Below are 27,289 nucleotides of genomic sequence, written 5' to 3'. Positions count from 1 at the left end.
CAAGTTCTTAACACTCTACCCCCTTGGCAACACGATACAACAACATGGTGAGCGAAAACGAAAAAGGAAATTCATTATTTAAGTAATATTTATTGTTTTTCATAGCAAGAACATTTGTGGTTTGATTCGATGTTGTATACTTGGCTTACGTGTTTTGAGTCATTGGTAAATGCGCAACCACAAATGGCAACACGATGCTAGTGACAAATTAATTTTCATAATAATAATGACACGAGATTCATACTATGTTAATTGCGAAAACAGTAAACTCAAAGCAAAAAGAGCATCCATCCTCTCTCTCTCTCTCTCCCCCTGCCTTTTAATCCAATCAAGTCAGTTAATTAGGCACAAACGCCACCATTGATGTAATCACAAGGCGGAACTCCTGGAGCTTGGGTTGAGGCGACAGGCGGGCCTCCGGCTAAACCGTTCTCAGGAGATTAAGCATCCACATGTCCCGCCAGCAGGGAGGCTATCCCACTTTGCGAGACACTCCTTCCTCACTCTCTGGAAAGGAAACGTTGAATTGATCGTTTTGCATTGACGAAGTCAACTACCAGGCCCGCCACTGGAGGGTCCCGGGGTCACCATGCCTGGTGATGGACTGACCATCAAGAGCCGAATCAGGAAGTTGCTGAGCTCGCCGTCGGACAAACATGGGAAAGACTGCAGGGACAACCTGGCCAGCAAGGCAAGTTTACATAAATGAGCGACAACACAGTGATAGATGATCAGCCAGTTTGTTGACATCTGGAGTTAGTGCCTATGAGCACGACTGCAATATGGCAACGCTCATCTAATATATGTTGTTATAATTTGGTATTAAATGGACACAAACTGCATATTTAAAGGACTGGATAATCAAAATGGATGCACCATCAAGTTGCAAAGATTTAAGTGGTATTTTGTCCAAACACTCACTGATGTGTTGCTTTGTAGGTTACGTTGGAAAAGGTTCTTGGCATCACTGCTTTGGGCAACAGCTGCCTGGCCTGTGACCCCAAAACTGGACTCGTGGCTTATCCTGCAGGGTGAGGAAGGGTGCAACCCCCCCCCCCCCAAACTGGAGCGTCTTTATTTTCAATGGATTTCATCCAATATGTACTTTTTCACGTTTTATTTGTGTTTCCATCATATTTTAGTTCATTTCAATCATATTTAAATCTGTTTCAATCACACAAATTAATTTTGATCATGCTTTTATTCATTTCAAACCTGTGTTTCTGTAATACTTGAGCTTGTTAATCACAAGTTCTTTCTTATTTGAGTTTGTTTTAATTGTACTTTAGTTCGTTTTATTGTTCTTGTGTGTGTCGTATAATCCATCCTGCGGTTGTTATTTAACAGTACACTGAACAAAGCTAATAGCAGCTTAACGGCGATTACTCACATTGGTCCCATTCCAGTACATAAAGCTGCATGCATGTTTCATTTTATTTTGCATGTTTTCATTGTGTGTGTGTTGGGTAGGTGTGTTGTGGTATTGCTGAACCCCAGAAAGAACAGACAGCAGCACCTCATCAACACGTCAAGGTGAGCTGGTTTACATTGAAATGGCGACAATGTCAACGCATGATGGATACATCGCATATTCCTCATTGCAGGAAGACCATCACGGCTCTGTCCTTCTCTCAGGATGGCAAATACCTCGTCACAGGCGAGGTGAGGCGCTTATCGATCAGAACTGATTGTGGCGTGCGAGGCGGGGTATGCCCTGGCCTCAACTAACAATAAATTGATTTATAAAAGCTGTTTAGAAATGTAATGTCAATAAAACTTGGCAGTCAACCATAGCAACTCGTAAAATAACTTCATGCTGTGGTTTCACTGAGAAAATCCCATGCAGGATTTAGGTGCACATGCCGGTCGATTAAGGATTCAGTGTTCCTATAGGCTGTTTTAGGATCACCGATTGGCATCTATGGCTTCTGGAGTGCCAGCGTAATCTGTCCCAATCGGCTGATTAAAGGACTTCAGTGTGGAAGTGGATGCGTGTATGCCAGTTATTGTGACAGCAGAGCAAAGTTCGATACCAAGTTGGCCCCTGTTTTGCCTCTTAATAAAACAGGATTATTTCATCGGCATTCTTCTTAATTGGGCCAATTCGAGAACAGAGACCTTTTTATATAGTCATTTGCATATTTGCAGGGTTAACTCATTGTGGATTGCGGATGGCTGATTTGTACGGAACAATTTTCCCAAGTGTATTTCTATTGTAACAGACGCCTGCATTTTTTTCAAAACTGGATAGATGGATGGAAAATGGACGGAAACGTTACTATAGTATCTCTATAGTAGTATAGTATAGTATAGTATAGTATAGTATAGTATAGTATAGTATAGTATAGTAGTGTCTCTTGTATTGTACCGTCTTCTCTATATGCGAGCCAACTCTTCTGGTGTCCTCCTTGCTGGACGACCTATCTCACCTATTAGCTCTGACCTTGACTTTGCCATTTTAAAACGATAGGTGGTGGAAATAGCTCAGTGATCCCATACAGAGCGAGCGACAGAGAGAGAGAGAGATGTGAGAGGGTTACAATTCTTGCAACTGTGTAGCCAAAGAGTAATCTCTACACTTTGCCTTGACATTGAAACCTCAGAACAGAACACCACAGTCTCCATTATGTTTTCATGCACCACCAGTGCTGCTTTACTTTACCTAATTTATTCTTTATTTCGGACCCAGAGGGATCCATACTACAGAGTTTTTAAAAAAGGAAAGAAATGAGAGGAAAATCACAAAAAAATCAATTTAGTCTGTTTTAATTGTACTTTAGTTTAATTGAAGCTAATCGTGGCTTATTGTTTTATCCCTATCATGTCTCCTATACATAATATAAATAATATACTTGAGTTCATTTTAATCATACTTAAGCTTGTTTTGTGAATAGCCTTTTTTTGTTTCTTCTTCTGTTCTATTCTCTTCTTCGATTTGATTGTCATTTCGACTTTAACTGAACTGGTTCGCTTAAAAAAAAAAGCAACTCAACATTCCGACCGATTGCTTCCACAGAGCGGCCACCTTCCCGCCGTGCGACTGTGGGACGTGTCGGAGCGCCGGCAGGTGTCTGAACTCCAAAAGCATGAATACGGCATCTCCTGTGTGGCATTCTCACCCGATGGCAAGCACATCGTCAGCGTGGGCAACCAGCACGACATGATGGTTAACGTCTGGGCGTGGAAAGTATGTGTGCAACTGCCTACTTTATACTGCATGAGCACTTGAGTTTATAACGTGTCGGTCATTTTATCGCAGAAGGATGTGGTCATCGCTGCCAATAAGGTGTCCAGCAAGGTAACGGGCGTGTCCTTCTCTGAGGATAGCTCTTACTTTGTTACCGTGGGCAACAGACATGTCAAGTTCTGGTATCTGGACCACTGCAAGGCCAATAAGGTACTGCTCGCATACTAACCTCGCATTTATCATAAAATCTCGAAATCGGACTTGAGTTTGCCTTAACACAGTGGAGTTTGTTTTAATCATACTTGAGTTCATGTCAGACACACGTGAATTTGTTTCAATTCGACTTGTGGTCTGTATTAATTATACCTGAGTTCATCTCGTCCATACTTAAATATGTTTTAGTCAGAATTTTGTTTGTTTCAGCCATTCTTTACTTCTTCTCAGTCACACTTGAGTTTACATTAGTTTCAGCCATACGTTTGTATCTTTAAATAATGCATTGGTCTCTATTAATTATTCTTGAGTTTATTTGAGTCATACTGTACTTTTAAGTCATTTTATTCATACAGTCAATCGTGATAATACAGTTCATTAGATTTATTCTTTTAGTTAATTCCAAACACACATTAGTCCCTAGTCATCAGCTTTTTTTTCAATCACACTTTAATTTGTGTCTCTTCTTCGGGACACTTCACCTGGTCAGGTGTGACCGCAGTAACTGAACTTGTGTGCAGAGCAATTTAGCTGAACGCTGGCACGGTTCGCCTGTGCTGGACATTTGTTCACGAGCACTGAATCACTGCTCTATATCGGTTATAAAATATATGTTAGGGTACATTTGGAGGGTAATGAGCCAAATCATGAGCTGGTCTTGTTTTTAGGCCAGCACCCCAATGCCTTTGCTGGGCCGTTCGGGTCTGCTGGGTGAGCTGAGGAACAACTTCTTCTGCGATGTGGCCTGTGGACGAGGCCAAAAGTCCAAGTCCACCTTCTGCGTCACGTTCTCTGGCCTGCTGTGTGAGTTCAACGGCAACAGGATGCTGGATAAGTGGGTGGAGCTGCAGGTAAAAACGATTTGCAATAAGGTATTCAATTATAGTACACACTTCATACACTTCATTTTGTATCTAACACTAAACAGTATTACTGTACTGTACTATATGAGTGACCTATTCTTCTCTGTGTTGTTCAGACCAGCGTGGCCCAGTCACTGTCTCTGTCCTGGGACCGGATTTTCTGCAGCTGTGCTGACGGAACAGTACGAGTCTTCAGCCCACTAGACCTACGTTTTGTCTGTACACTGCCTCGACCACACCCGCTCGGAGCAGACGTCGCGTCCGTCACAGAAGCCAGGTGAGGAAGCGCACATAAACACATTCCTACCTCCACAACACCACTTTAAACATCAATTAAAGCGACAGGTGGACAAAAACCTTGAACTATCGTCCTGTCTGTCTCTCCTTCCAGTCACTTACTCTGCAGCCAGGTGGATGCCCGTTACCCGGACGCCACGGCCGTAACATACGACCCCATCAGTCGCTGGCTAAGCTGTATATACGCCGACCACAGTGTGTTCGTGTGGGATGTCACCGACCTCACCCGGGTGGCCAAGGTCCACTCTGCCCTCTTCCATGCCGCCTGTGTCTGGGACCTAGAGGTAACCAAACCTGCATTATGTGATAAAAATAAAAAGAGGAAAAGGAATTATTTCCCCTTTTTCCCCTTGTCCTCCTGAGGTATGTATAAAGACTATAAAAAAATATCCAATTGCAATCAAAATATAAGGATTCATGAAAACATTGCAATACAATTCCAACATAATAGCATTACAAATACATACATCCACATACATAAAGAGTCAGGATTTTTTTTTTTAAAGCAACAAATGAATCCTGATTGACCCATATAGGCTGCTCTATACACATTTTTTATTATGTTCTCAGATGTTTCCGGATATTCCTGGGGAGATGGTGGCGAGTGTGCGGCCCGGCGCATTTCTCAGCTGCTCGTCCGACAGCACCATCAGACTGTGGCACGTGGATGAGCGCACCCATGTTCATTCTCGGAACATCCTCAGCACCGTCAGTGTGACTTCACTTAAAAACATATTCAATATTTTTTTTTAAAAACTGCTCATGTCTTTTGCTTTGTTGTTGTTGTGGGCAAAGGACCTCCTCAAGATCATCTATACAGGCACGAGCACGGCTGCCTTGCAGGAAGCAGAAAATCTGACCAACACGGATGGACAGCCGGTGGAAAGCAGGGTGGGCGTCCGCACTATCTGTGTCAGCCCAGATGGAAAACACTTGGCGTCCGGAGATCGCGACGGAATTCTCAGGTCATTTATTTCAATGGGGGAAAGATGATTTGAGAGAATTGATTGGTCACGGACTGAATTGAATTTGTATTTCAAAGCACCACTTGCTGTCCTTTAATTGTACAGGTGTGCCTACTATTGTGCCAATCAATTCGGATACAGTAAATGAAGCTTGGCCTTGTTTGTTGTTCTGTTCAGAATCCATAACCTCAGCAGCATGGAGGAGATTCTTAAAGTGGAAGCTCATGATGCTGAAATCCTCTGTCTGGAATACAGCAAACCACAAACAGGTCAACAGCGCGCATGTGTCATGTCAATCCTTCCTTTCTTCCTTCCTTCCTGTCAGACCATCCTTGTTTCGCTTTCGCCTTTCATTCTACCCTTATTCCTACATTCTTCCCTCCTGATCCACAAGCAAGGTGAATTCTGCATTGTATTGAATAATTTGGTTCCCGTGCAGGTCTGCAACTTTTGGCCACGGCAAGCAGAGATCGCCTGATTCACGTGCTAGATGCCACCTCCGACTACGGCCTTGTGCAAACGCTGGACGAGCATTCGTCCTCCATCACGGCCGTATGCTTCGCCGGTGAGCCTACTGAGACCTTTTAGTCCTTGTGCGCACCACTTCTTTAAATAATCCATAACTATTGATTATGCATGCTCACATGTGCCTTAATCTTATATTGTATGGACAAAATAATTGTGACATAACATAGACAGGAGGAAAGCAGCAATCAATCGTGTCATCTTTTGATTGGTCACGTTTGCAAGTAGCAATGATGCTAGCGTCGCATGTAGGATCATAACTTAAAAAATGATTATGTTTACATTATAAGGCATTGTTATTGTTCCTGATTGGAACACCAGGAAAAAAAATCACAATTTGTAGCACATTAAAGAAAACATATCATAGGGTTCTTATTAATGAGAGGCCTTTTGACGGAATACTGTGCCCCAATAGTTTTGTTCACATTGTGTATAACACATAATTTGATTTATTCTGTGAACATACAACAATTTGAATTTTTCCTTACAGCCATTGACGGCAAAGTGAGGTTGATCAGTTGTGGGGCAGATAAAAGCATCTATTTCCGCACCGCACACACGGTAGGTACACTCACTGTCACGCACACGCACATTCACATTCACACACATGTGCCTCGCCTTGAATCTGCCGTAAGTAGCTTAGCATAAAGTGTGGACCAGTAAACCTTTTCCAATCAGGGTCCATTTTTATTTCTGTGTTCATTCTTATTTTCCGCCTGTGACTGTTAACTTTTATGGGGCGTGATAAACAACCGCTTGTTAGTCACCACTAAGATTTATGGGGCTCTTTGCACAGCCTCAGGCAGCATCCTCATAATCGCACAGCATGGTTAATGAGTGCCAACACCGCTTCGAACATTTGTCAACAGATACAGTATAGGAAGTAACCCTCAGTCCCACCGGAGGTAAATACACATTATTCTTCTACGAGAAAATGAATGGGTTATGTATTTTTATTTTTATTTATTTATTTTTTTACAAAAAGAAAGAGGACACACTCCCAAAGAAAATGCTCAAAATCCAACAATGGGGGGGACACTACAACACCTAAAAAAAATAATTTTCTTTTTTTTTGCCACTTGCTGAAAAGAAACTTTGTATGAATCCTGCACCCGAATGTGCTTGTATCTAACATGAATGTGAAATATAAAATATACTGTGTAATATTTACCTGCATGTGTATCTCTTATATGATGTTTTTTGCAGAACGACACAGGAACGGAGTTCAGGTGTTCCCACCATACGGTGAGGAAGACCACACTGTATGACATGGGCGTGGAACCCAGCTGCAAGCACGTGGCCATAGGCTGCCAGGACCGCTGCATCAGGTGTGTGTGCATGCGTGCGTGCGTACATGCGTGCGCGTGTGTAAGGTCAGGTGTTTTTGTATCAACAGGATCTTCAACATCAGCAATGGCAAACAGAAGAAACTGTACAGAGGATCACTCTGTGATGACGGCAGCCTGCTTAGGGTGAGAAGGGCTGCTGATCTGAGATTACCTGTGCATGGTGTACCAAATAAAGTGTGCGCGCATGCGTGTGTGCTTGTGCAGGTTCAAATCGATCCGTCTGGTCAGTACGTGGCTGCCAGCTGCTCCAACAAAAACATCAGCATCTTTGACTTTCGCACTGGAGAGTGTGTTGCCACCATGTTTGGCCATTCAGGTAAAAGATATGGTGACCCGTAAGAATGTGAACATTATAGGGGTGAAAACATTGTAAATGGGATGCGTTAAGATTAGGTTTGAATGCATCATAAATGATAGTCATATAGGACAGCACCACATTTGTCCATGTGAGGTCATAAATCTGGTTTCATTAGACTAGATAGCCAAAGACAAGCAGTGCATCCCACTTGTTGCGTGTTTCAGAAATTGTGACTGGTCTGAGATTCACCAACGACTGCAAGCATTTGATCAGCGTGTCAGGGGACAGGTGAGGATGTCATTTCAGACCAGACAAAACATTGTCAGTGAATTTAATGACTCAGTACTAACCCATTGTTCTTTTGTTTCCATGGCATAGCTGCATATTTGTATGGCGTCTGGCTCCAGAGTTGACCATAAGCATGCAACAGAAGCTGTTTCAGCTCCGACAGCCACTCAAGTGTGCTGCCTTCAGGTGACCTCACCTCTCCTCCCCTTTTTTTTCCCCCCAGATTCTACCAACTCTTGATTTCATTTGTGACAATCGATGGGCAGGCGAGAGGTGCACAGTGCTCCTGCTGTGGTGGGGCTCTCCTCAGACAGCGAGCGCGACGACGAGGACGGCGCCGTCCACCGAGACTCCGATGGCCGCGAAGACGACTCCAGCAACAATGCGTTCACTGACAGCAGCCACGGAGAAGATGACGCTTGCGGCTCGGGAGAAGCGCCTTACTGGGAGCCAGTAAAAGTAAGTGGCAGGCGCTTCTTCACTGAATCTTTTTGGAGCATCTTACTGTATCATCTTTTCATGAGCTCACATACTTTGGGGGGTGCGAGGTGGTAAGAAAATAATTGAGAAGCACTGATATACAGTATATTTATATTATTTATTATTTGTAATTAGAATTGTATATTTTGCTTACTTAAAAGCCCCCCCTACACCCCATGTTGTTTCCAGCCCGACTTAGCCGTGCCTGTCGCCAGACGTCGTCCTCGCCGTCGCTGGTCTCGTCGTAGGGGCTCTCTGGAGCTGAAGGTTAAGTCCATGTTAGAACTGAGGCAGCTGGAGACCTTCACTCCCGGCAATCACACCGACACGGAAGCATGCAGTAGCACCCCCATTCTCCACGACTCTGTTCTGCGCTCGGATCGCCCCGATAAAAAAAACTTACGTCAGCCTATCATCCGATGTGATTGGCTTTCGCCTGAAGGCGTGGAGAGTTCTGAAATGATCGGACTGGTGAGGGAGGATGATGAAGATGACGCGGCGCTACAAGAGGATGATGAAGATGATGCGGCGCTACAAGATAAGTACGATCATGTTTGTGCACAATCTCATAATGTCGCCAAAAGCACCATACAAAATATTGACACCTGCAAATTGATTTGCTTCACAGGAAGCGTCGGGTGCTCAGACAGAGCCAGGACAGCTGTAGCCCAGACAGCGCCTGCTCGATGGGCTATGGCAGCCGAGGAACCAGTCCCGATGGCATCCTGGATGGTAAGACTTGTAAAATTAGAAGGAACTCTTGCGTGAAGCTTAGCCTAAAAACAACCATCAACAGATTCTGCAGACAACGCGTCCCTTAGCCTGGGCAGCTCGGAGGATGAGCAAGAAGAGGTAGCAAAGGCAAAGGCGGCCATTGTGGACGAGGCGGGACAAGAAGATTTCCTCAGACAGAATTTTGAGACACTGGCGGACGCCTGCAACACAGGTAGGATGATCTTTAATGCTTATGGATTTTTCGAGGTTATTGTTTGATGTAGTTGTCGTGCGACTTGCAGCCGAGCCGAGCAGAGTCCTGAGGCGCAGCATTTCTTCACGCTTCCTGGCCAGAGGAGATCACAGCAGGTACGTAGCACCACTTCAAGGAGCTACAGGTCGAGTTAAATAACATAAATTTGAACTACATTGTTGTGAAAGACCATTGGACACCTGCTTTTATCATGCGTTTCAATATGACAGGCACAGTGTCTCGCCCTCAAGGGTGAAGTTGCTAAAAAAACTAAAATGAAGTAAAAATTCAATACATTTATCAAAATTGAGAAACAACAGAGATACAGGTTCTACGTTAAAACAAAATACAACAATTAATACAAAAAAATGTCTCACAGTTCATCTTAAGTACCGCTTTCAGAAAGTGATTTGATTTGTGATTTGACAGTTCACATTATACGTTGCTCATGTGCGTGCAGGCGAGAGCCTCTGTTTTCCAAAGCAGGCCACGGGCTCTCCCACAAGCTTCCTGTATCCAAAGTGCGCCCCTTGATGGAAAACGGGCAGAGCAGTACCACAGAGGACAAGAGCCCTGTGTCCCCGAGTGTCTCCCAGAGGCCAGAGTAAGATGTCACGAGATTGTGAATTCAAATGTGGCATTTAGTAAATTCTGATTATTATTATTATTATTATATTATTTGTCTCACTAGGCTCGTCACAGACTCCACAGTCATCCTGAGACCCCAGAAGAAGACCACATTGGGGTCCCACACTTGGAGATTCTCCACGCCGCCATCCAAACCTCCGCTGCCTGACAGAAACGCCAGTCTGCATAAGTCGCAGTCCGTTCAGAACCTCACCATCGCCTGTACGTTACCTTTCCACTGCAATTTCATAAGAGAAGACCGCATTTACATTTAAGTTGTAAAAAAAACGACTCCTCTCCACAGCTCCGCGATCTCCGCCGCCCTGTGAGAATAAGGAATCGTGCAAAAGACCCCAGTGTCTCCTCCTGGACCGAGGCCCTCTCAAAGCCTCGTCCGCGCGCTCGTCTTCGCCCTCGCCAGGTTCGCCGCAGTCTCCTTGCTCCTACATGAACCCCACAGCCAGCTCCATGGCCAAAAGCAGCCGCTCATTATCCGTGGGTGAGGGCGTCCACATCGGCCTCGACCTCCCCCACTTCCCCAAGGCCCGTAGGTCCTGGGGGGATTTGGACGTAGCAGAGACATCTTGGCATCCCCTCGCTGCCGTCACGCCGATGTCCTCTCGAATCCCTCAGCCCAGACAGCCTCTCAGCCCTCGACGCAGCTTGGAGCTGAAAGCTGGCTCCTTTTGTCAGGGAAGTCCAACAAAAGCTTCCTCTCCCACCGTGGGACCAGCGTGTGATGTCGCATCCTACACAGGTAAGGCTACGTTTACAATATGTTTTTCCCGACGGGCACTGCAGATCCATTTCAGCCTACCGCAGGCAAAACGGGGGATGGGATGGGCAAACAGTTATTGGTGTGGAAGTCCACTTCCTAAGTCAGCTGCCATATTTCGTCAATAGAAACCCGATGAACGCGAGGGACCTCATCAGAACGTAACGGGTCGGCCAATAACATACCGACCGGCCTCCGTGGTAACCGGTGTGCCGATACATAGAGCGTCTTTGAGCCTCGGCACCATGTCAGCAATACATGATAGGCCTTGAAAAGACTTGAATACAAAGGGAAATAAATGCCCCAAATCCCACGGTGCCCTGTTTCAGGCAAATGTGGCTGCTGGGAACACAACACGGATTTGTTCCTTTTTTTTGAATCTATGTTCTTCTTTTATGTGTGCAGAGAAGAACAAAGTGTCGACTTCCGAAGGCTCGCCACCTGAAGTGCTCCCCGTGGTGGTGGAACATCCACTCGCACATCCAGGTCTCTCTCCTTCCGCCGACCTACCGTTTCCGAGCTCTCCTTTTCCATTCCTTCTACCTCCTACTCCGCTTCATCCTTTTCGTCGTCACTCTGCCTCGCACTGGCCGCCGCAAGCTTGCGTTTCGACCTCTCTGTCCCCGATGGCCTCCCGGCAGTGCCATGCCGGTGAGTGGACTTGCGATGCAGTCAACAATTATTGGGTTGTTTGTATTCTCTTGAGGACAACTCTTCACTTTTTCACAACAGTATGCACAGACATTGAAAATGTGTGTGTCGTTATAATGTTCCATTCGTTATATTTTTACTCGTGTTTACTCTGCAGGTGATCCCATTACTTTGGAAGTGTGCAAGCAGGCTGCCATTGACCTTCATTGCAGTCTGAGGCGAACCGTCACGCTCTACACCGAGGTCAGTCTGCGTTTATACAGTGATGCCCTGAGAGAATGTTTGAAGATAGAAGCCAGCGGTTGGCTGATTTTGTTGCTGTATGATGACAGTGACTCAACACAATTCACAACATGCAGCAGTTTGGCAGATATGGCAGTTACAATTCCTCAAAGAGGCTTCAAGCTGTTTAGTGCCACTCCAAAATGTGTTTCCTATAAAAAGTGGGGGATGGAGGTGGTGGTGATGGTGGTAGCTACGCCAAAGAAGAATATATTTTGAAATAATATACATCTATATCAAAATAATTCTCATATCTAAAGAATTATTTTGAACCACAATTGATTATCATCGATTAAGCTTTTATTTATTAATACTATTGTCAGATGCATGTTATTTCTGTGACCACTGTAGGTTTTCCTTTCACTTATCTCTGTTTACATCAGGTGCTGCACTGCTCTCCGGACTGCGGAGAAGAAGTTTGTCAGGAGATGGTGAAGGTTCTGTTTGGGGCGTTGACGTCGACCAAGGCCGAGCTGGACCTGCTGCCGGGTTCCTGGCCACCCAACGGTGCCCCTTGGGGCTCAGAGGTCAAAGGTGAAGGTGACAAAGCCCTGGCTCTGTTGGAGCAGTATGCAGAGCTCTTGCTCAAGTCAGTTGAGAGAAAGCTGGAGAGCAAGATGTGAAACGGAAGGCCAGTTTCTGTTTTCAAAACACCGGTGGTTGCTCTAATTTTCTAAATGACAGTTATTGCCTTAGCTCTCTTTCACTTGTTTTTTACATGTTAAAATTGGCTTTTTAATACAATACAGACAACAATACAAATTCGGAAAACCAGTTTCAGTTTTCCACAAAAAAAGGCGGTTGGCTACCCTACAAAAAAACAACAACAACAAAAACAACAAAAGTATTTAAAACAAATGCGCAACAAGCGGCATCCACAGGTGCCGGCCTGCAAGTATGTGGGAGCTAGCTGCCCATTCCTGAACTTAGCTAAAAGTAAATAGAACAATCAGATACTTAATCGTGAAAAAAAACATTATTATAAATTGTGCAACATTTTTGATGTTGTGTGTTTGATGATTGTTTCTATGTACAGTGTGCATATAAAGTCCATGAAATGGGGAAAACATTGATTAATTTCTTTTTTTGTGTTTTTGTTTATCTTTAGGATACATTTTTAATGTTGCATAACATTTAAGGCTGCACAATATATAAAAAAAATAGCATCATCCTGATGATGGCAAAGGAAACATTCACATCGCACAGACGTGTAATAAATTTATACTGATAGAATTTACTGATGGTATATTTAACCTATTGGTAGACCATTGTGCATATAAATTATAAATAAAAAAATAAAAAATAAACGTAATTATAAAAAGACCCAACTGATAAGGATTTCTTTTTAATGCCGATTATGATAAACGATTATTCAGCGGAAATGTGGTACCAACATAAAAATGAGCATATTAAATTTACATTTGAAAATCAAAAATTGAGAGAAACCTCAACATTCTGTTGGAGGCTATTTAATTGTTTAAAGAACATTCATACAAATTCATAAGTGGTAGAATGCACACGTTGAAAACAAAGCTGTTTAAATATCATGTGTATACATTCATCAATATTAGTGTGGCTTTAATGGCGAAGGAGCGTGTAACATATTTACTCACACTTACAAAATGTCAATATCATGTTATGTTCATTAATCGATGAATTTGGGAGGCCGTCCTACGGAAGTGTCTCCACATTGACATAAGTGAGGACAACATCATGCAGGATGTTGATTCTGTTGATCTGGTTGAGCTCGCGGACACGGTGGCGGAATTCAAACAACGGAATGTTGTTGACCGCCACGCGGAAGGAGTCTTGTGTGCACAAGATCTTCATCTAAAATGTATGCACGCACGCACACACACACACACACACAAATCTGTGAGCATTTTACTTTAGGAGCAACTGTAGAAGTGCCCCACCTGGTCCAGCTGATGCCACTATTTTGAAACCCGTTCTGTTTAACGCTAAATTGTTTTTCATATTCAATTAAACACGTACAGTTGGCCTAAAAGATCGAAATTATTTTAGTAGACAATTGCATAGATGTATGAGATTAGTCAAAGTCCAAATTGTTTATGCCCTTGACTTTGGTGGGTTCATTGTACTTTTTTGTTTTGGTTAGTGAGGCAATTGAGCAACAACACGAGACCGCGACTGACCTCCAGGAGTCTCCCTGTGGGGCGTCATTTCCCTGATTTAGGATCAGCTTTCCCAATCGCCTTTCCAACCCTTTCCATCTTTTCAGCCAAACGTTAGCCTGACATTCAACCCGAGGAGAGGTAACCTGGAGTCAGTCAAGGGCGTCATGTGTCTGAGCTCATGTGCAGACCAGGCGGTTGGGGTGCAACTCTTCCTTTAGCTCACCTCAAAGGGGCTCCCCAGGGCAAAGGGGAAGGGTCCCTTCAGGTCCCTCTCCTCCGGACCCCAATGCTCGCCCACCTTGTGATTACGCACCAACACTTGCTTTCCCCCTTCACCGAAGCGAGGGTTGATGTGGAAGGCGATGTCATTGCCTCGTAGGAAGTTTATAGTGAACCTATGAAAATATTGTTTGATGAATACCTCAAATGGTTGAAATTTGAGAGGATAAGTGCCGTTTTGTGTCTTTTTAGGAGATTCTTGGGGGGCCTACTAATAACTTGGTAACCGGTTTCTTGTTAGCTTTAACTCATCTGCATTGATAATATTTACCCCTTGTTGGATCAAAATCTTGACCCAACGTACCAAGTGAAATCCTCAACCCAATACACTGGGTATAAATATAGCGGAGCATTGGCTGGGTCCCATTTGGACCCAATGTTGGCCTGGCTTTCACCCAATATGGGTTACTTTTAACCCGGCACTTTTCAGAGTGCGGTAATCTTCCCCTGGAGTACTTACATTTTCGCATTAGGTTTTATCTGGCCCAGAATGGTCATCATCATCTTGTCGTAGACACCTCGAGCCAGGTTTAGATTGTATGGTACGCTCTAAACGTCAAAACCGAACCAAGAACAAAATCATTATTATGGAAGTTACTCATCATTTTTTCTGCGTTGTTACTTACTAGTGGTCCTGATGTTGGCGGCAGCCAGTGTTTCGGCACCAGGGCCGGGTTCTGTCCGGGCCATCCTGGCTGTCCGGGGTTGTATGGCCAACCAGGATGGGCAGCCCATGTTGGCAAAGATGGATGGAGGCTCGGGGTTGGAGCATGAGTAGGGGTGGAAATGGGAGCGGGTGCTGGAACAGGAACTGGAGATAAAGCCGGGACCTGAAAGGGTACCTGAACCTGAACCGGAGGCTGGGCAGGCTGATACTGGCCAGGCCAACAAGGCTGGCAGATTTGACTCGGAGCCGGAGCCACGGTCTGAGCCGGAGCTGAAGCAGGGATCATGCTTGCAGGTGGAGCAGGCGAGGGTGTTAGGATCTGAGGTGGGACCGGAAGAGGGCTGGGTCCAGAGACGGGCAACGGTTGAGTCCCCAACCAGCATGGAGTGTTAGGCTGCCCGGTCCAGCACGGTGCAGGTTGCGAGGCCTGAAACATGAAGGCAAAAAAAAAACATGCATTTTGATGGCGTTTTAATGCTGACATCATTAAAATTATAGTCTGAACTGTGTAGCAGGACCTGCTGGGTGGGCTGGACCTGCTGCTGGGTGGGCAATATCTGCTGGGTGGCCTGCGCAGGCCAGCTGGGGAAGCCGGTTCCAGGCGTCTGGCCTGGCCAAACGGCGCTAGTCTGTGGGGCAGAACCAGGCGGGCAGCTGCCACACAGAACATCAGCATGCTGAAGGGGGGAAGGAGGTAGAGGAGGAGGAGAGGGTGTGGAGGGTGGAGGGTCGGGGGCCAGGATGGAGATACGAGGCAGAGAGAGGGTTGAGAGTATGGAGGACACCAACTTGACGGTGCGACATTGACACAAGCATCAACATTCATGTTAAGATACAGGAAATAAGCAAATATTCTTACCTGTGCTTGCATCTGATACTGTGGGGAGCTACTTACATCCATGCTGCCTGGGCAAAACAAGCCGCTCCCGAAAATCTGTGTAAAAATTTCAACAACAACTGTGTAATTTTTACAAAAACACCACTAGGTTGAAGTTAGGTACACTGAAAAGTCTGCCTTCAGTGTTTGCAAAAAATGTTAACGTGAGGTTTGATGGAGTGCAATCTGATATTTAAAAAAAAACATAAGCGGCTCCTCGAAGATTCTAAATAGTGTGAGATTGATTGTAGATTCAATTATCTTGAACTCTTAATGTAGATGAAAGAGTACATTTATCAAAGACTAACGCCAATGCGATTGACAATGTGAGCTCACCTATTTCTCCAAGTTGAGTGAATGTTGCTGTGGTGGCACTAAAAGTCCTCAACGAACCAATGACTTGAGGAAGGACGGTGACTCACACAGATGACACAGAGGATCATTGAGTGTGAGGACAAGTCAACAATGTGAGTGTCCTGACTTCAGCACATTGTTTGCCCTTGTGACTGCTAATTAAATTAGGGTTTAAGTATGTACGTATAAAGTGAAAAGATACATAAATACAGAGATTAGCACATTACACTAGCTCACCTAAAATAATAGCGTAGAAAACTGCCTTAATATCTGTTTTTGATTTTAATAAAGCAACATGATTGAAATAGTTTTTAAAGCTAAAATCCAATTATGGTTCCATGCATTTTTTAAATGTAACTTTTTACCAAAAAAATAAACTTGGTAGCTCAACAAATTATTTGTTTTTTACAAACATATTACGTTTTGTTGCCAATATATTTTTGACTATATTTAAAAATTATTTTCCTTGTATATTAGATTGACCTTTACATTTGTAAAACTTTTTTGTTTTAATCCTATTATAATAAAAATGCTTACTTGTTAATGTTACAAATTCCCTTGCTGGGATATAAGTTTTTTTTAATTTTCACATTATTATTATTCTTTGAGCCCATATTAAAGTAGCATTTCATGATACGGTATGGTCTCTTTATGACAGGTTGGCTGATATATTTCTTGAGCTCTTCATATATTATGTTCAATATAGTTTGCTTTGGTTGTCAACCATACTAAAAGCAACTCTAATATTTCACTCTTGTGTATGGAAATAGGGGAAGCGAAACAGTTTTGATTCAGTCATCTCAGTATTTTACCATGCATCTTAATCTATATAATATTAAATGACTATATTTTAATGACCTTTTGTCATTGAGCATCAAGGTCTTTAGCAAAATAATCAAAAGTATGTACCGGTAACAAACGCTTACCTGTGGTGTTGGAGGTGCTGGCAGGCTGCAGTGTACTGTAATTACTTATGCCTTTGAGTCGGCTGGGAGCAGTCAAGCAGGCAGAACTAAAATCTACTTTTATATTCACGAAAACATGCTCACTCACTGGACATGCCCACTTTTCAGCACTGCCCTGCTAGTGTGACACATGAACATAACACGTAAGTGCATTTTTACCTCAACGCATCTATTAAATCCCCCACCCCTAAAAAAACAGATGACGTTACTATCCAAGCAGGTTTCCCTTATAAATATTTCTAATGTGCTGATTACCTCCACCAGGGTTTATTTGTGTGCAACTTTCTGTCATTTATCGTTACAGTGCAATTTCTGTTTTTGTGCCCTTTAATTTCATTTACATTTAATTCTCACAAGTCACCATTGGCATGGCAACAACTAAAGTAACTTACAGCGAAATGTGATATAACCATATCAAGTGAGACAAGCGCTTGCTTCCATATATGTTTGCAATAAATCGTCAGGTAACAACATGACAAATAACACTCAGGATTTGACAATGGCAGTGGTTTGTCTGTGCACATCTTTATTAGATTAGCCAACACGCTAACAAAAAAAGTCCTAAATTACAGCGAATCTTGGAATTCTTCAACATGATGTTTACTGGGTGACCTTTAATTGTATAAAAACAAGCAGATGCATTATCATTGATTTTGAATGACGAACATGAAATGGTTATTTTAAAAAAGGCAGTTGAGGTAAATATAAAATGTAAATAGAAAGATTAGAAGAGTAAAATAAACATTTTGAAATAGAAATAGAATACATATTAAAATCACAGAACAAATGAAAAACGACCACTATGCATAAAATGAATAACCAAAAATTAAACACTTCATCAAAATGTACATCTAAATGCAATATATTAACAAATAAATTAGAATTTAAAAGAATAGAAAAACTAAACCTATCATGAAATGAGTAAAACAATCGAATGAATCCAAAGATACATGTAAATTAAAATTTTAAAATTATTTTACATAAAATAAACTTTCATGACTTTAGCTAAATGTATCGAAAGTTGCCATTTTATCCGATTTTTAAAATACAGTAAACTATATATTTTTATGTTGCGTTTTTTTGTCTCGGTAGGTTCCGTTTTAGCCGCACTTTCACAATACACCACGAGATGGCGCCGTCATCTTTTTTCTATGACGTCACGCGATCAAACAGCTTCACTTTTAAACGCTTTCTGTCGTTTTTTACACTCCAGGTTGAGCCAAATGTCATTTTAAAGCTGAGTTATGACGGCCCAGTTGAGTCAAATTGTACATTTTAAGGTTATCAAAGCTCAACTCTCGAACCTGTGCATGCTAATCAACAGTGACGTCAGCACTAAACCCGGTATGTGTCGTTAATGTAATTGGAATGGAGCGTTAGCATCACGCTAGCACAAGCACGACAGGAGCTGCTGACGACATGGCGGCAACAACCCGCGTTTACACTTAGCGAAGGAGCCTTCTCAATGACCGAGAGGGTGAGTTTATCCCCGGGGCTAACACAGGTGCACCTACACTTTCTCCCACGGTGCTCAACGCCCCACTCCGGCCACTAATTCGGTTCTCCGAGCGGCCCGGATGTGGCGCACAGCAGGAGAACTGCTCCTGGAGACTCAACATGGCGCCGTTGGCTCACACGTAACGCTACCCGACTCCTCTCTCGCCACAATCGCATAGGAGAGAACCGGAGAAAGCCACGGGACATGTGAGCTCTTCCACTCGGCGACGAGCAGGTGAGTGCCGGCGTCTGTTTGGATTCTATTTTGAGCGAGTGTAGTCAATGGTAGGTTGATGACGGTGGTGGAGGAGAAAAGCGGAGAAAGCGAACGCTCGTCGGCGGGATGTGCGACGCTCTCTTCGGCCTAATGTGTCCGAACAACCGGGGTTCGGCTTGGCTCAATCCGGGCTGTGGCTACTCATTCATGCGGTAAGAGAGCTGTCATTTGCGGGGCCGGAGCGTGTGCTGTTGTTATGGCTGTCAGCTTCCTCGCCGCGCTTCGGCAGCTGTCCTTGGTAGTAGCGGGTGGGCATCACACATTCCCCGTTCTGGATCGGAGTGCGTGTTTTTGCATCATTTTGCATGCGTGTTTCCTATTCCCGTCGAACGCTGATAATATGCTTTAGCTTCCTTTTAACTGTTTTATATGTCATGGCCATATCGCTTCCACTGCTGGTATACTACTTGTGTATTTTTGCAGCACAACTACTGTATGACAAGCATGAAACATGGTACTGTATACACACACACACACTCAGCCTTCACTGTGTGATAATGTAGGGCAGGTAAATAAAGGACGGCAGATAGCTGCATTTCAAATTCACTATGGGATTAGAATAGTGTCGGGAAGAGGAAAATTAAGTGTGTTTGCTGGGGTTCCCCCCTCACACTTGCTAAACTCATAATCGCCATGGGCGCAAACATCACCCTAATGGAGGTACAGTAATAAGAACTAAACGCGCTGTATGCAACACCTCGAGCACCGGTTGGATTGCCAATTGTTTGATTTTGGCTTTTATTCGCGGCATTGGAGCTTGACCTTGTTTCCTCAGAGTGGAGGAGGGATTTGTGCAAAATAAGAGCTACAGTATTTCATGTATTTCCTCAAATAGTGCACCTCAAAAGGTGTGTCAATCCACTGAAAACAAATAAATGGCTCTGGCAGACCCATGCCGTTTCCCATCATGAAAAAAAAATCCTTGCTCGGCTTCATTTTGTTAGTTTTATACCAAACTGTTAACAAAACAGGAGATGGGCATTTTTTAAGTGAGCATCAAACTTTTGAACAGTAGTGTCTGCATGCGTGTCCTAGCATGTACTCTTGATACCGGGGATTTACAACTGGGGGATACTGGGGAAGCTTGAGGGAATGCTATAGCCTACACGACTAATATGACTCATAACCAGTGTTCAATCCATCATTAACTGTAGATGTACTCCCCCCCCCCCCCCCCATTTCTGGATACTTGGCTATCATCACTATTGCTCTCATCAACAAAAATTAGGACAAAATATCGTCAAAAAGACTTTAATCACTTAAGGGACACGAGATGCAAATTGTTGGTCATGTGTTGATAACTGGACCTAAATCTATCATGTCATATGGATGACAAATTAAAACGAGACTAAATGTGATTCACAAAATAAAGTACGTCTGCTATGTCATGAAATCTCATACATGTCGTTTTATTTCTGTTGTCTGGGTGGCAACCCCTTTCCCCAAGTCCTGATGACCGATACAGTATATCCTTTTCTTCCTTTTTTTTTTTGATCAGAAGAAGATGGAATTTCTGGTAAATGCCTCCCCCCGCCAAACTGCGGTTTTAACTTTCTGGACCTGAATTGGGCATCTCTGCTGAAATATCATCTGTTCTCTGACTAAAACTCAACTAAAATAGTCATAGACAAACTTGACTAAAATGAGAATAAGACTAAAATGCTCAGAATTTTACTGGACTAAAAACAATCTGAGCAAGACATAACTAATACAAATTAAAATGTCAGCTTGACGCAAAGACTAAACAGGCAACAGTAGCTATCATCTATTTTTGGTGTCCTTGGTTGCTCACGCTAAATTACATAAGATGGAGTCACACGGTGAATAATTTAACCAGGAGGAGGAAGTCGGTGGTTATGCGTGACTCCCCCACTGGTCCCGTTACATCATTCGAAGCGGCATCTTTATGCTAGAGTGCTTACCTGTGTGACAGTTTGGAGCCTCTCGGAAAAGCCAGCTGGATGTTTTTTTTTGGCAGCCTTTCTCTGGTCGCCTGGTTTTTGCAAATTAGGCCCCAACCTTTACAAATGACACTTGGAAAGTGCACAGATAGCCCGGTGAGGCAGATGAGGACAAGGGACCTTGTAAGGGCTGAGGAGAAAGATGAGATGAGGGCAGGACAGTTAACTTGGAATGTCATGCATTTAGCCAGAGGTATAACCAAGATGAAACCCAGAGAGCTCTCTATGGAGGGAAAATGTAAATGCATGAAATGCTCAAGTTTCATTTTGCCTGTGAACAATACATTTATACTATAGCTGTGTCACCAACATGCAAACCACAGAGCTGTTTTATATATGCCCAAGTGCAGCACGTTGGCGCTAAACAGAAATAAAGAAAATAGTGGTGGAAGCCATTTTGAAGTTTTCACTTTTTCAACACCATACCTCAAGCGAATGCTGACGCCATGGCAATTTTCGTCATTTCCAGTGTTCAGTGCGCACGCACACGCACGCACACAAAGCCTTAAGCTGCGTACTTCCATAGAATTAGCACACATAACCTAAATCCTCTTCACATTTCTCCGCTCAATGAGGCTGTTCTACTTCTTCTGGCAATGTGTGTGCGCGTGTGTGCGTCTGTGTTGCTGAGGAGGTCTAGTGAAGCCTGAACATCCAGCTTTGCCTCAAGGGCTTGGAGCACCGCATCTGCCTCAGCTGCCCGACAGGCTGAGGCAGGCGTGCTGTTAAAAAAAAAATAATGTATGTATATATATATATAACTAAATATCAGCTGTGATTTTGGACAATTGGGACGTGGAGTCAGTTTGCTAGCTATGCCCACCCCTCGAATGCATCTTCCCTTCAGATAGCCTTATTCTAATATCCTGGATGTTTTTGTTGTTTTTTTTGAACATTCAAATTTGGCAGTGTTGTTAACAACACTTCGGTTTATTTATTTATTATCAGTTATCTTCTGGATTTGTAACGTACCCATTTGGGATTCAATTTTGTTGATTTTAATTTGTTAGTTTCCTTTATTCTTGTCAGCCGGTGAATTGTGCAAAACTCCTCGTCGTTTGGTTTCATGTGCACAGACTCGACCAGTTGCCGCCTAATTCCAGTTTAATCGCCTTTTAAAACGATACCTATTTGGAAAGGGCTGGGCTGAGCAAGCCAATTGCTTCGGCGTCTGCTCCGTCACTCACTTTCTGCTGCTTTATTAACACCAGCAAATGCCACCGTTAAGCACCAGAGTATTTAAAATGCTTTTATCTCAACTGCGCCCGCCCAACATCAGACTTAAGTCATCATTGCCCCAATTACCTTTGCGGATGAATATGTAGAGTGCAGATGTAACCACATCCAAAACAAACCTTGGCTAGGAGGTGAACCAGTCCAACAGGAGAAATATGAGAAAAGCGTGTCTTCGAAGCATTTGCTGCCAGAAGTACAGTTAGACCTTATTTGGCCTTGGTTGCTAAACAACCAAACAGGAAGTAGCCTGGAGCCTTTTCTTTCTAGATTCAATGTAAATCAGGCTGAAAATCGGCCAAATCCATTGGAAAGCTGTGGCTTGATCAGAAGTTGGAAAGGTGATACAACTAAAGTAGCCTCTTTCATTTTAAGCTCACATTTTTATAGTTAAAAATAATTTTGCAATACACAGCGCTTGCAGGCATGCCGTGGCATTGCTGCACCACGGCAGCAGTTACACAACAAGTTGTTTGGTTGATGGCACATAAGTTCAGTGTCAAAAGGCGTTTCGTCTCCCTTTTTTGATGTGATTTTTCAGTGCGAATACACAAACTTTCTGTATGCATGCGAGTGAACATTACAGCCTGAAGATCTTATGATGTCGGTTGCTCATGACATAGCACAAAGCGTTAGCGCAGATGCGGCGGCTGAATGGATGAAAGTGGTTATCTGGTGACACAGCTGTGCCCTCTTTGATGCGCAGGCATGAAACGGCTCACAAAAAAGAAAAATGAAGAAAAAAAAAGATGCACGCTGGCGTGCGTGGCATGCCAGCCTGCATAGCATAGCGCTCTATAACCAGCAGCTGCACGCTCATCAGACCCATTACGTCGATTACTGTCGTTGTGTCACTCTCTCTCTATTTCGCTCTCTCTGTCTCGCTCTCACGCTGTTAGAACACAGTATGAAATGGCTAATTTCTCTCATAACATTAGCATTAGCTTGACGGTGTAGGTAAGTGTGAGTTGACATTGTGTTTGCCAACTAATGACAGTACAGTTGCAAGAATCATCCTGCAGATATTCATTCGTCACCCCGGCAGCAGTTTTTAATCCCCCCATTTTGGGAATTGCCGCCATAGCCTCTTCTCGTTCCTCAGTTAGGATTCGCCCAAATTGGTGCACGCAACTGCGGAGGGACGTGATGTGGCGCTAATCCTGACGTGTTATCTCAGCGCATCGGTGGTGTGAAGTCATGTGGACTGGTATGAGTCTGCTGCTCTGATGAGAACATCTCTGCTGGGAACCTCAGGCTGGTGGGTCGCACTGAGGCCTGTCGCCCCATCGTACGAATCACAATTGTAACAGGAAATCTCATTGATTAGAAGACGACGACATATCTGATGCACCAGAAACCATGCGATTGCCATACGAGCCCGCAAAGTAACTCCCTGGATCTGCTCGTCTTAAAACTCAAGAAGCAGTAGGAAGGGAGTTTGTTCCTTTCAGAGTAGTGTTTTGTGACTGGTTTGTCCTCAAGTGATGCTCCTTCTTGCTCCACATAATGAATAATGTACGTCAGTTTACAGTGCTTCCGAAAATAACTCTGGAAATAAGTCAAGAGAGCAGAGGCACACTCTGAAATGTCAAGTCCAGTCCAAACCGGAGTCGCCGTCAAACCAGCTTGTCTCTCCCAGTCAAGCCGTCAAAGCTGAAGCGGCAGAGGGCCACATGAGCAAAGCGCAGCTGGAGTAGTTACAGGCAGTGGCCTTGGAGTGCCCTTTGATAGCAACTAGCTCTCCGCTCACCTCCCCTACCACTCGTGTCATGAATAATTCCGCCTCTTCTCATGGTTGGAGAACCAGCGAGGATTAAAAGAGCATCTTTTCTTGCAAAGAAATACGCACATCAACATTTAAGTGTTACTTTGAAGAGATGCTCGAGCTTATACATCATAGCGTCGTCCCTACTAGCTTAATGGCTAGTATAATACTGTACGTAAAACGGGAAATGCCAATTTGACCAAGGCGTGCAATTCAGCATTGCTTTGTTGATAGTTGTTTTTGCTTTTTCATTGCCGCTCGCTAAATACGATAACACAAATTCAAATTTGAAAAGTATAACACGGGCGTTCGTCAGTTTCAGTTCTTACAGCAGGAATTTTCTATAGCACGCGAAAACGGCCAGTACATTGTGGCGTTCTGATCAATGTTGTATACGTTTCAGTTTATCTGCGCGGGGTGATGCTGTGGCCTGTTTGGTCAAGATAAAACTCGCCTTATTGTGTTGTGTTCTCCGGAAAACAAAAACACAAAGCCAGACGCCACCTACATTTATGTCCTATGCCAATCGCAAGCTCCCAGCAACCGGCAGTCAGCCACTGAATACACACTGGCCAATTTGAAGCCTCATTTCAGTTAGCATCTAAGGACAAATGCACCAGCGCAAATTGTTTCGTTCTGACTAACAAGACATCAAGATTGCAGTTGCCCAGCTCCTGTTGTCTTTACCTTCTCCTACTTGTTCGCAAGTGGATGGTCATGTGAACTTTTGCTCTTCCCAAATCGAGGTCACACCGATGTTCCTCTTTCCGAGGATTAACACAGCAAACGGCAAACGGGACATGCGGGGAAAATCCTGTCAGTGCGTCATCTGTCAAAGCTGCCATCTTTTTTTTTTTTTTTTGGCTGCTGGCTAACCTTGGCCACAGTAAGAGAGATTGAATGTGCCACATTGCCTTACTCATAAACTTAACATAAGCTTGACCAATGAAAAATCACGCTTGTACTCAAGCAGCTGTCATAAGGCTGACAACTGCAGTGGAATAGCCAGAGTGCTTTTTTATTTTCTTTTATTTTTTTTGGGGGGGGGGTGATATTTAACAAGAATTTGTTTGTAATTGTACTCGACAAAATTCACAAGAACATTTTAAATGTGAGAATGATTTAAAATTGAAGCGAGTCAAATATTCTGAAGAAAAAAAGTAATTTACAAATGAAAAGAATCAGACTTGACAAGAAAAAGGCATAATTTAATGTAGTGACAACATGCCACTCACAATCAAAAGTTGCGATGTTCTTTCACGGAGGAAATGTTATTGAAAATTGTAATACCATTTGCCAAGAAAAAAGTTATGATAAATATTGTTACGGAAAGAAGTTTTGTGAGAAAAAATGTATTATCACAAAAATAGTCTAGATTTCACCCCCAAAATTTTTAGGGGAAAAAAAAGTCGTAGTATTACCATCATAAATACCTGATCTTATGTGAGTACGGTCATAGCAGGAAATAAAGTTGCAGTTATAATGAATTTGTTCCTCAAATTTAAATTTTCCAAATTGTTTAAATGCATTGTAAAAAAACTGTCAACCTTCATCTTTATGTCCTCCTGATGACAAACACAGCACTCTTTTTTTCCCCTGACAAAAGGGAGGGAGGGCTTCTCACCGGGCTATCAATATTACATGATTAAGTTGAGCCTTTAATGTGAAATAATGGTCGCGAGAAGCATGAGGCTTTCAAAGACACACGTTGCTTTTAGCTCAGAAAAACCACCAGAAGCAAATGTTATTTTTAAAATGTAAGGTATCTGTGTGTGGCGATGTGACCATGCACCACAAACAGTGTAGGATAGAGGGATGGATGGATAGACACTTTATTCATCCTGTGAGCAAGCTTCAAACAGTATGTAGGGTATCATCCAAACGCACTGATCCCTTGAAAGAAAATGTGACACGAGTCTGTATCCAGTATTTTTGGTGCTTAATGTCAATACCCCCCCCATCCTATCGGCATCAATAGCATTGCTGTCGAAAATGTACTTTACTGGGTTAATGTGACATTTTTGGCTTGGTGGAGTGCCAGGAGATTTTTTTTCCCAATGTCAAATACGTTCCTTGGCTCAGTGAAGCTTGTGTGATACATGGTGCTGGAACCCCAACGCAGTGTTTCGATGGCCGTCAGTGACCATAATTCTCCTCAGCACTCGGCAAGCTTCCAGGCTGTGTCACGGCCACTGACCGGACTAGCTGTTTCCTTCGGTGGCATCTATCGTATCTTCTCCGCGAGGCCATTTGTCCTAGCCTAAGAGGAAACGACATCACTTTGCCACAACTCGCATCCTCGCGTGTCACGTCCGCGGGATGCTCGACAGTGCAAGAAGAGAGGGTGGTTAGTTCGGGATGCGGCCGGGTCAGACGGAGTTAAGCAAACAATGAAAGCAGAATGGGATGGGCCCGGGCTTTAGCTGTCTGGCCGAGCCTTGGCGTTCGAGCCGGGCCACTGGCATCAACGTTTTTTTTAGTCTCGCATTGGGAGTTATCAGAGCATGTAGGCACAAACGCAGTCACGGGCTTGTCGTCGTAGTAACGACATCTCTCTTGGGGGGCTGCTAAGAGTCCGCGAGCTATCCTGAATCATCACTTGTACCGACGCCCCCGCCATCCCCAAGGGATTCCAAGGCTCGTTGTTTTTTTGTGGTGGATAATGGAGCCATTAGAGATGCACTTATGGTCCAGCATGTGACCAGGATCTGAGTGCATCGGAGCATTTGGCCATGGCCTACCTCCAGCACTTGACTGGTTCAAAGACACTGGGCATTTGTTACTAGGTAAGAACAGCAACTCAACTGTCTCATTCAGGTGGCATTTACGCTGGACGGGATACACTGCAGTTTACAACAGGCTTAAGGTGGCAGCAATGGAAACCCAAATGTGTATGCCGATGCAGTTTCCCCAATAAACACAATTAGATGTGTGGTGAGTGAGTCAATTGTGTTTACCGGCGAAGTGGTCATCCAGAATTATAAATAATTGTTCATCTGAATGGTCGGTCTATTCCCGGGCCAGTTCTGGCCATCACGGCCACGAGCAGCCCCGCCTCACACCGGCAACGTGAGGGCCGCACCCCGCGGGTCACGATGGGGTTTCAGTGCCTGACAACCAGTCAATGACAACTTTTCAGCGCACGATGGCCGTGACTTTTTATTTTTGTTTACTTTAAATGTGACAAACTCTACCCCAAAACATTTTTGACATGTGTAGGGTGAAGTGCTGTGAATAATTTCCGAATGCACTGTGCAAGGTGCATCAGGCTCCGGTCAGATTGTGTTGTTGTGGCCGTTGGCTGTCTCAAAAAAAAAAAAAAAGAAAAGGATGGGGTGGGGAAATGCCTGTGGAGACTGGAGAGGATGACAGATGGTTTGGAGACAAATCAGCCTGTGAATCAGTATCTTTGCCCTGGGACGACTCAGCCCTTTCACTTTGTGTTTGTGTGCATTTTATTTTGAGAAGTGGAGCTGACCTGTGTTTCACACTTGGTAACGTCTGCGATA

The 27,289-nt window shown here is 43.8% G+C and overlaps 3 protein-coding genes and 1 long non-coding RNA gene across 12 annotated transcripts in view; 3 read left to right on the top strand and 1 right to left on the bottom strand.

Annotated features, from left to right (window-relative positions):
* The first annotated feature begins 110 nt into the window (after nucleotides 1-110).
* LOC127592620 (mitogen-activated protein kinase-binding protein 1-like) lies at nucleotides 111-12,840 on the top strand. Of its 3 annotated transcripts, none has more exons than XM_052053532.1 (30): nucleotides 111-691; nucleotides 940-1,031; nucleotides 1,471-1,533; nucleotides 1,605-1,662; nucleotides 3,017-3,187; nucleotides 3,260-3,397; nucleotides 4,069-4,251; nucleotides 4,380-4,540; nucleotides 4,655-4,844; nucleotides 5,131-5,268; nucleotides 5,356-5,525; nucleotides 5,703-5,794; nucleotides 5,965-6,090; nucleotides 6,541-6,611; nucleotides 7,257-7,378; nucleotides 7,447-7,522; nucleotides 7,604-7,715; nucleotides 7,922-7,985; nucleotides 8,076-8,171; nucleotides 8,252-8,444; nucleotides 8,655-9,007; nucleotides 9,094-9,197; nucleotides 9,262-9,411; nucleotides 9,482-9,548; nucleotides 9,893-10,036; nucleotides 10,124-10,281; nucleotides 10,364-10,816; nucleotides 11,240-11,320; nucleotides 11,643-11,728; nucleotides 12,151-12,840. In XM_052053532.1, the coding sequence occupies exons 1-30, from the start codon at nucleotides 590-592 to the stop codon at nucleotides 12,388-12,390; spliced, it is 4,254 nt and encodes a 1,417-aa protein (XP_051909492.1). In that variant the 5' UTR covers nucleotides 111-589; the 3' UTR covers nucleotides 12,391-12,840. The 3 variants fall into 3 exon arrangements, with proteins under 3 accessions (XP_051909492.1, XP_051909491.1, XP_051909490.1); XM_052053531.1 differs by having other exon boundaries at nucleotides 112-691; nucleotides 8,076-8,156; nucleotides 11,240-11,485; XM_052053530.1 differs by having other exon boundaries at nucleotides 112-691; nucleotides 11,240-11,485.
* Nucleotides 12,841-13,220: 380 nt separating this feature from the next.
* On the bottom strand, nucleotides 13,221-17,933 carry LOC127592623 (galectin-3). 4 transcript variants are annotated; one of them, XM_052053540.1, is made up of 8 exons: nucleotides 17,009-17,933; nucleotides 15,747-15,785; nucleotides 15,370-15,639; nucleotides 14,811-15,278; nucleotides 14,645-14,733; nucleotides 14,129-14,300; nucleotides 13,924-14,048; nucleotides 13,471-13,597 (listed from the first exon to the last, which is right to left on the bottom strand). In XM_052053540.1, the coding sequence occupies exons 2-8, from the start codon at nucleotides 15,750-15,752 to the stop codon at nucleotides 13,594-13,596; spliced, it is 1,134 nt and encodes a 377-aa protein (XP_051909500.1). In that variant the 5' UTR covers nucleotides 15,753-15,785; nucleotides 17,009-17,933; the 3' UTR covers nucleotides 13,471-13,593. The 4 variants fall into 4 exon arrangements, with proteins under 4 accessions (XP_051909499.1, XP_051909502.1, XP_051909500.1 ...); XM_052053541.1 differs by having other exon boundaries at nucleotides 13,924-14,021; nucleotides 17,009-17,930; XM_052053539.1 differs by lacking the exon at nucleotides 13,924-14,048 and having other exon boundaries at nucleotides 13,221-13,597; nucleotides 17,009-17,617.
* Nucleotides 15,698-16,960, top strand: LOC127592626 (uncharacterized). Its single transcript, XR_007960160.1, has 2 exons — nucleotides 15,698-15,837; nucleotides 15,939-16,960. It is a non-coding gene; the product is annotated as an uncharacterized LOC127592626 (long non-coding RNA).
* Nucleotides 17,934-18,104: 171 nt separating the features above from the next.
* Nucleotides 18,105-27,289, top strand: part of pak5 (p21 protein (Cdc42/Rac)-activated kinase 5) — a 36,386-nt gene continuing 27,201 nt past the window's right edge. Inside the window, exon 1 of one of the 4 annotated variants that reach the window (XM_052053533.1) lies at nucleotides 18,105-18,779. The gene's annotated coding sequence lies outside the window, so the exon portion shown is untranslated. Of the gene's footprint in view, nucleotides 18,780-25,246; nucleotides 26,567-27,289 lie in introns of those variants that run through there. The other 3 variants (XM_052053535.1, XM_052053534.1, XM_052053536.1) reach the window with 3 other exon arrangements.

This window comes from Hippocampus zosterae, chromosome 19 (assembly GCF_025434085.1).
Source record: "Hippocampus zosterae strain Florida chromosome 19, ASM2543408v3, whole genome shotgun sequence".
Lineage (NCBI taxonomy): Eukaryota > Metazoa > Chordata > Actinopteri > Syngnathiformes > Syngnathidae > Hippocampus > Hippocampus zosterae.
The sequence above is the reverse complement of the archived record's forward strand: the minus strand, read 5'-3'. Positions and strand labels throughout refer to the sequence as shown.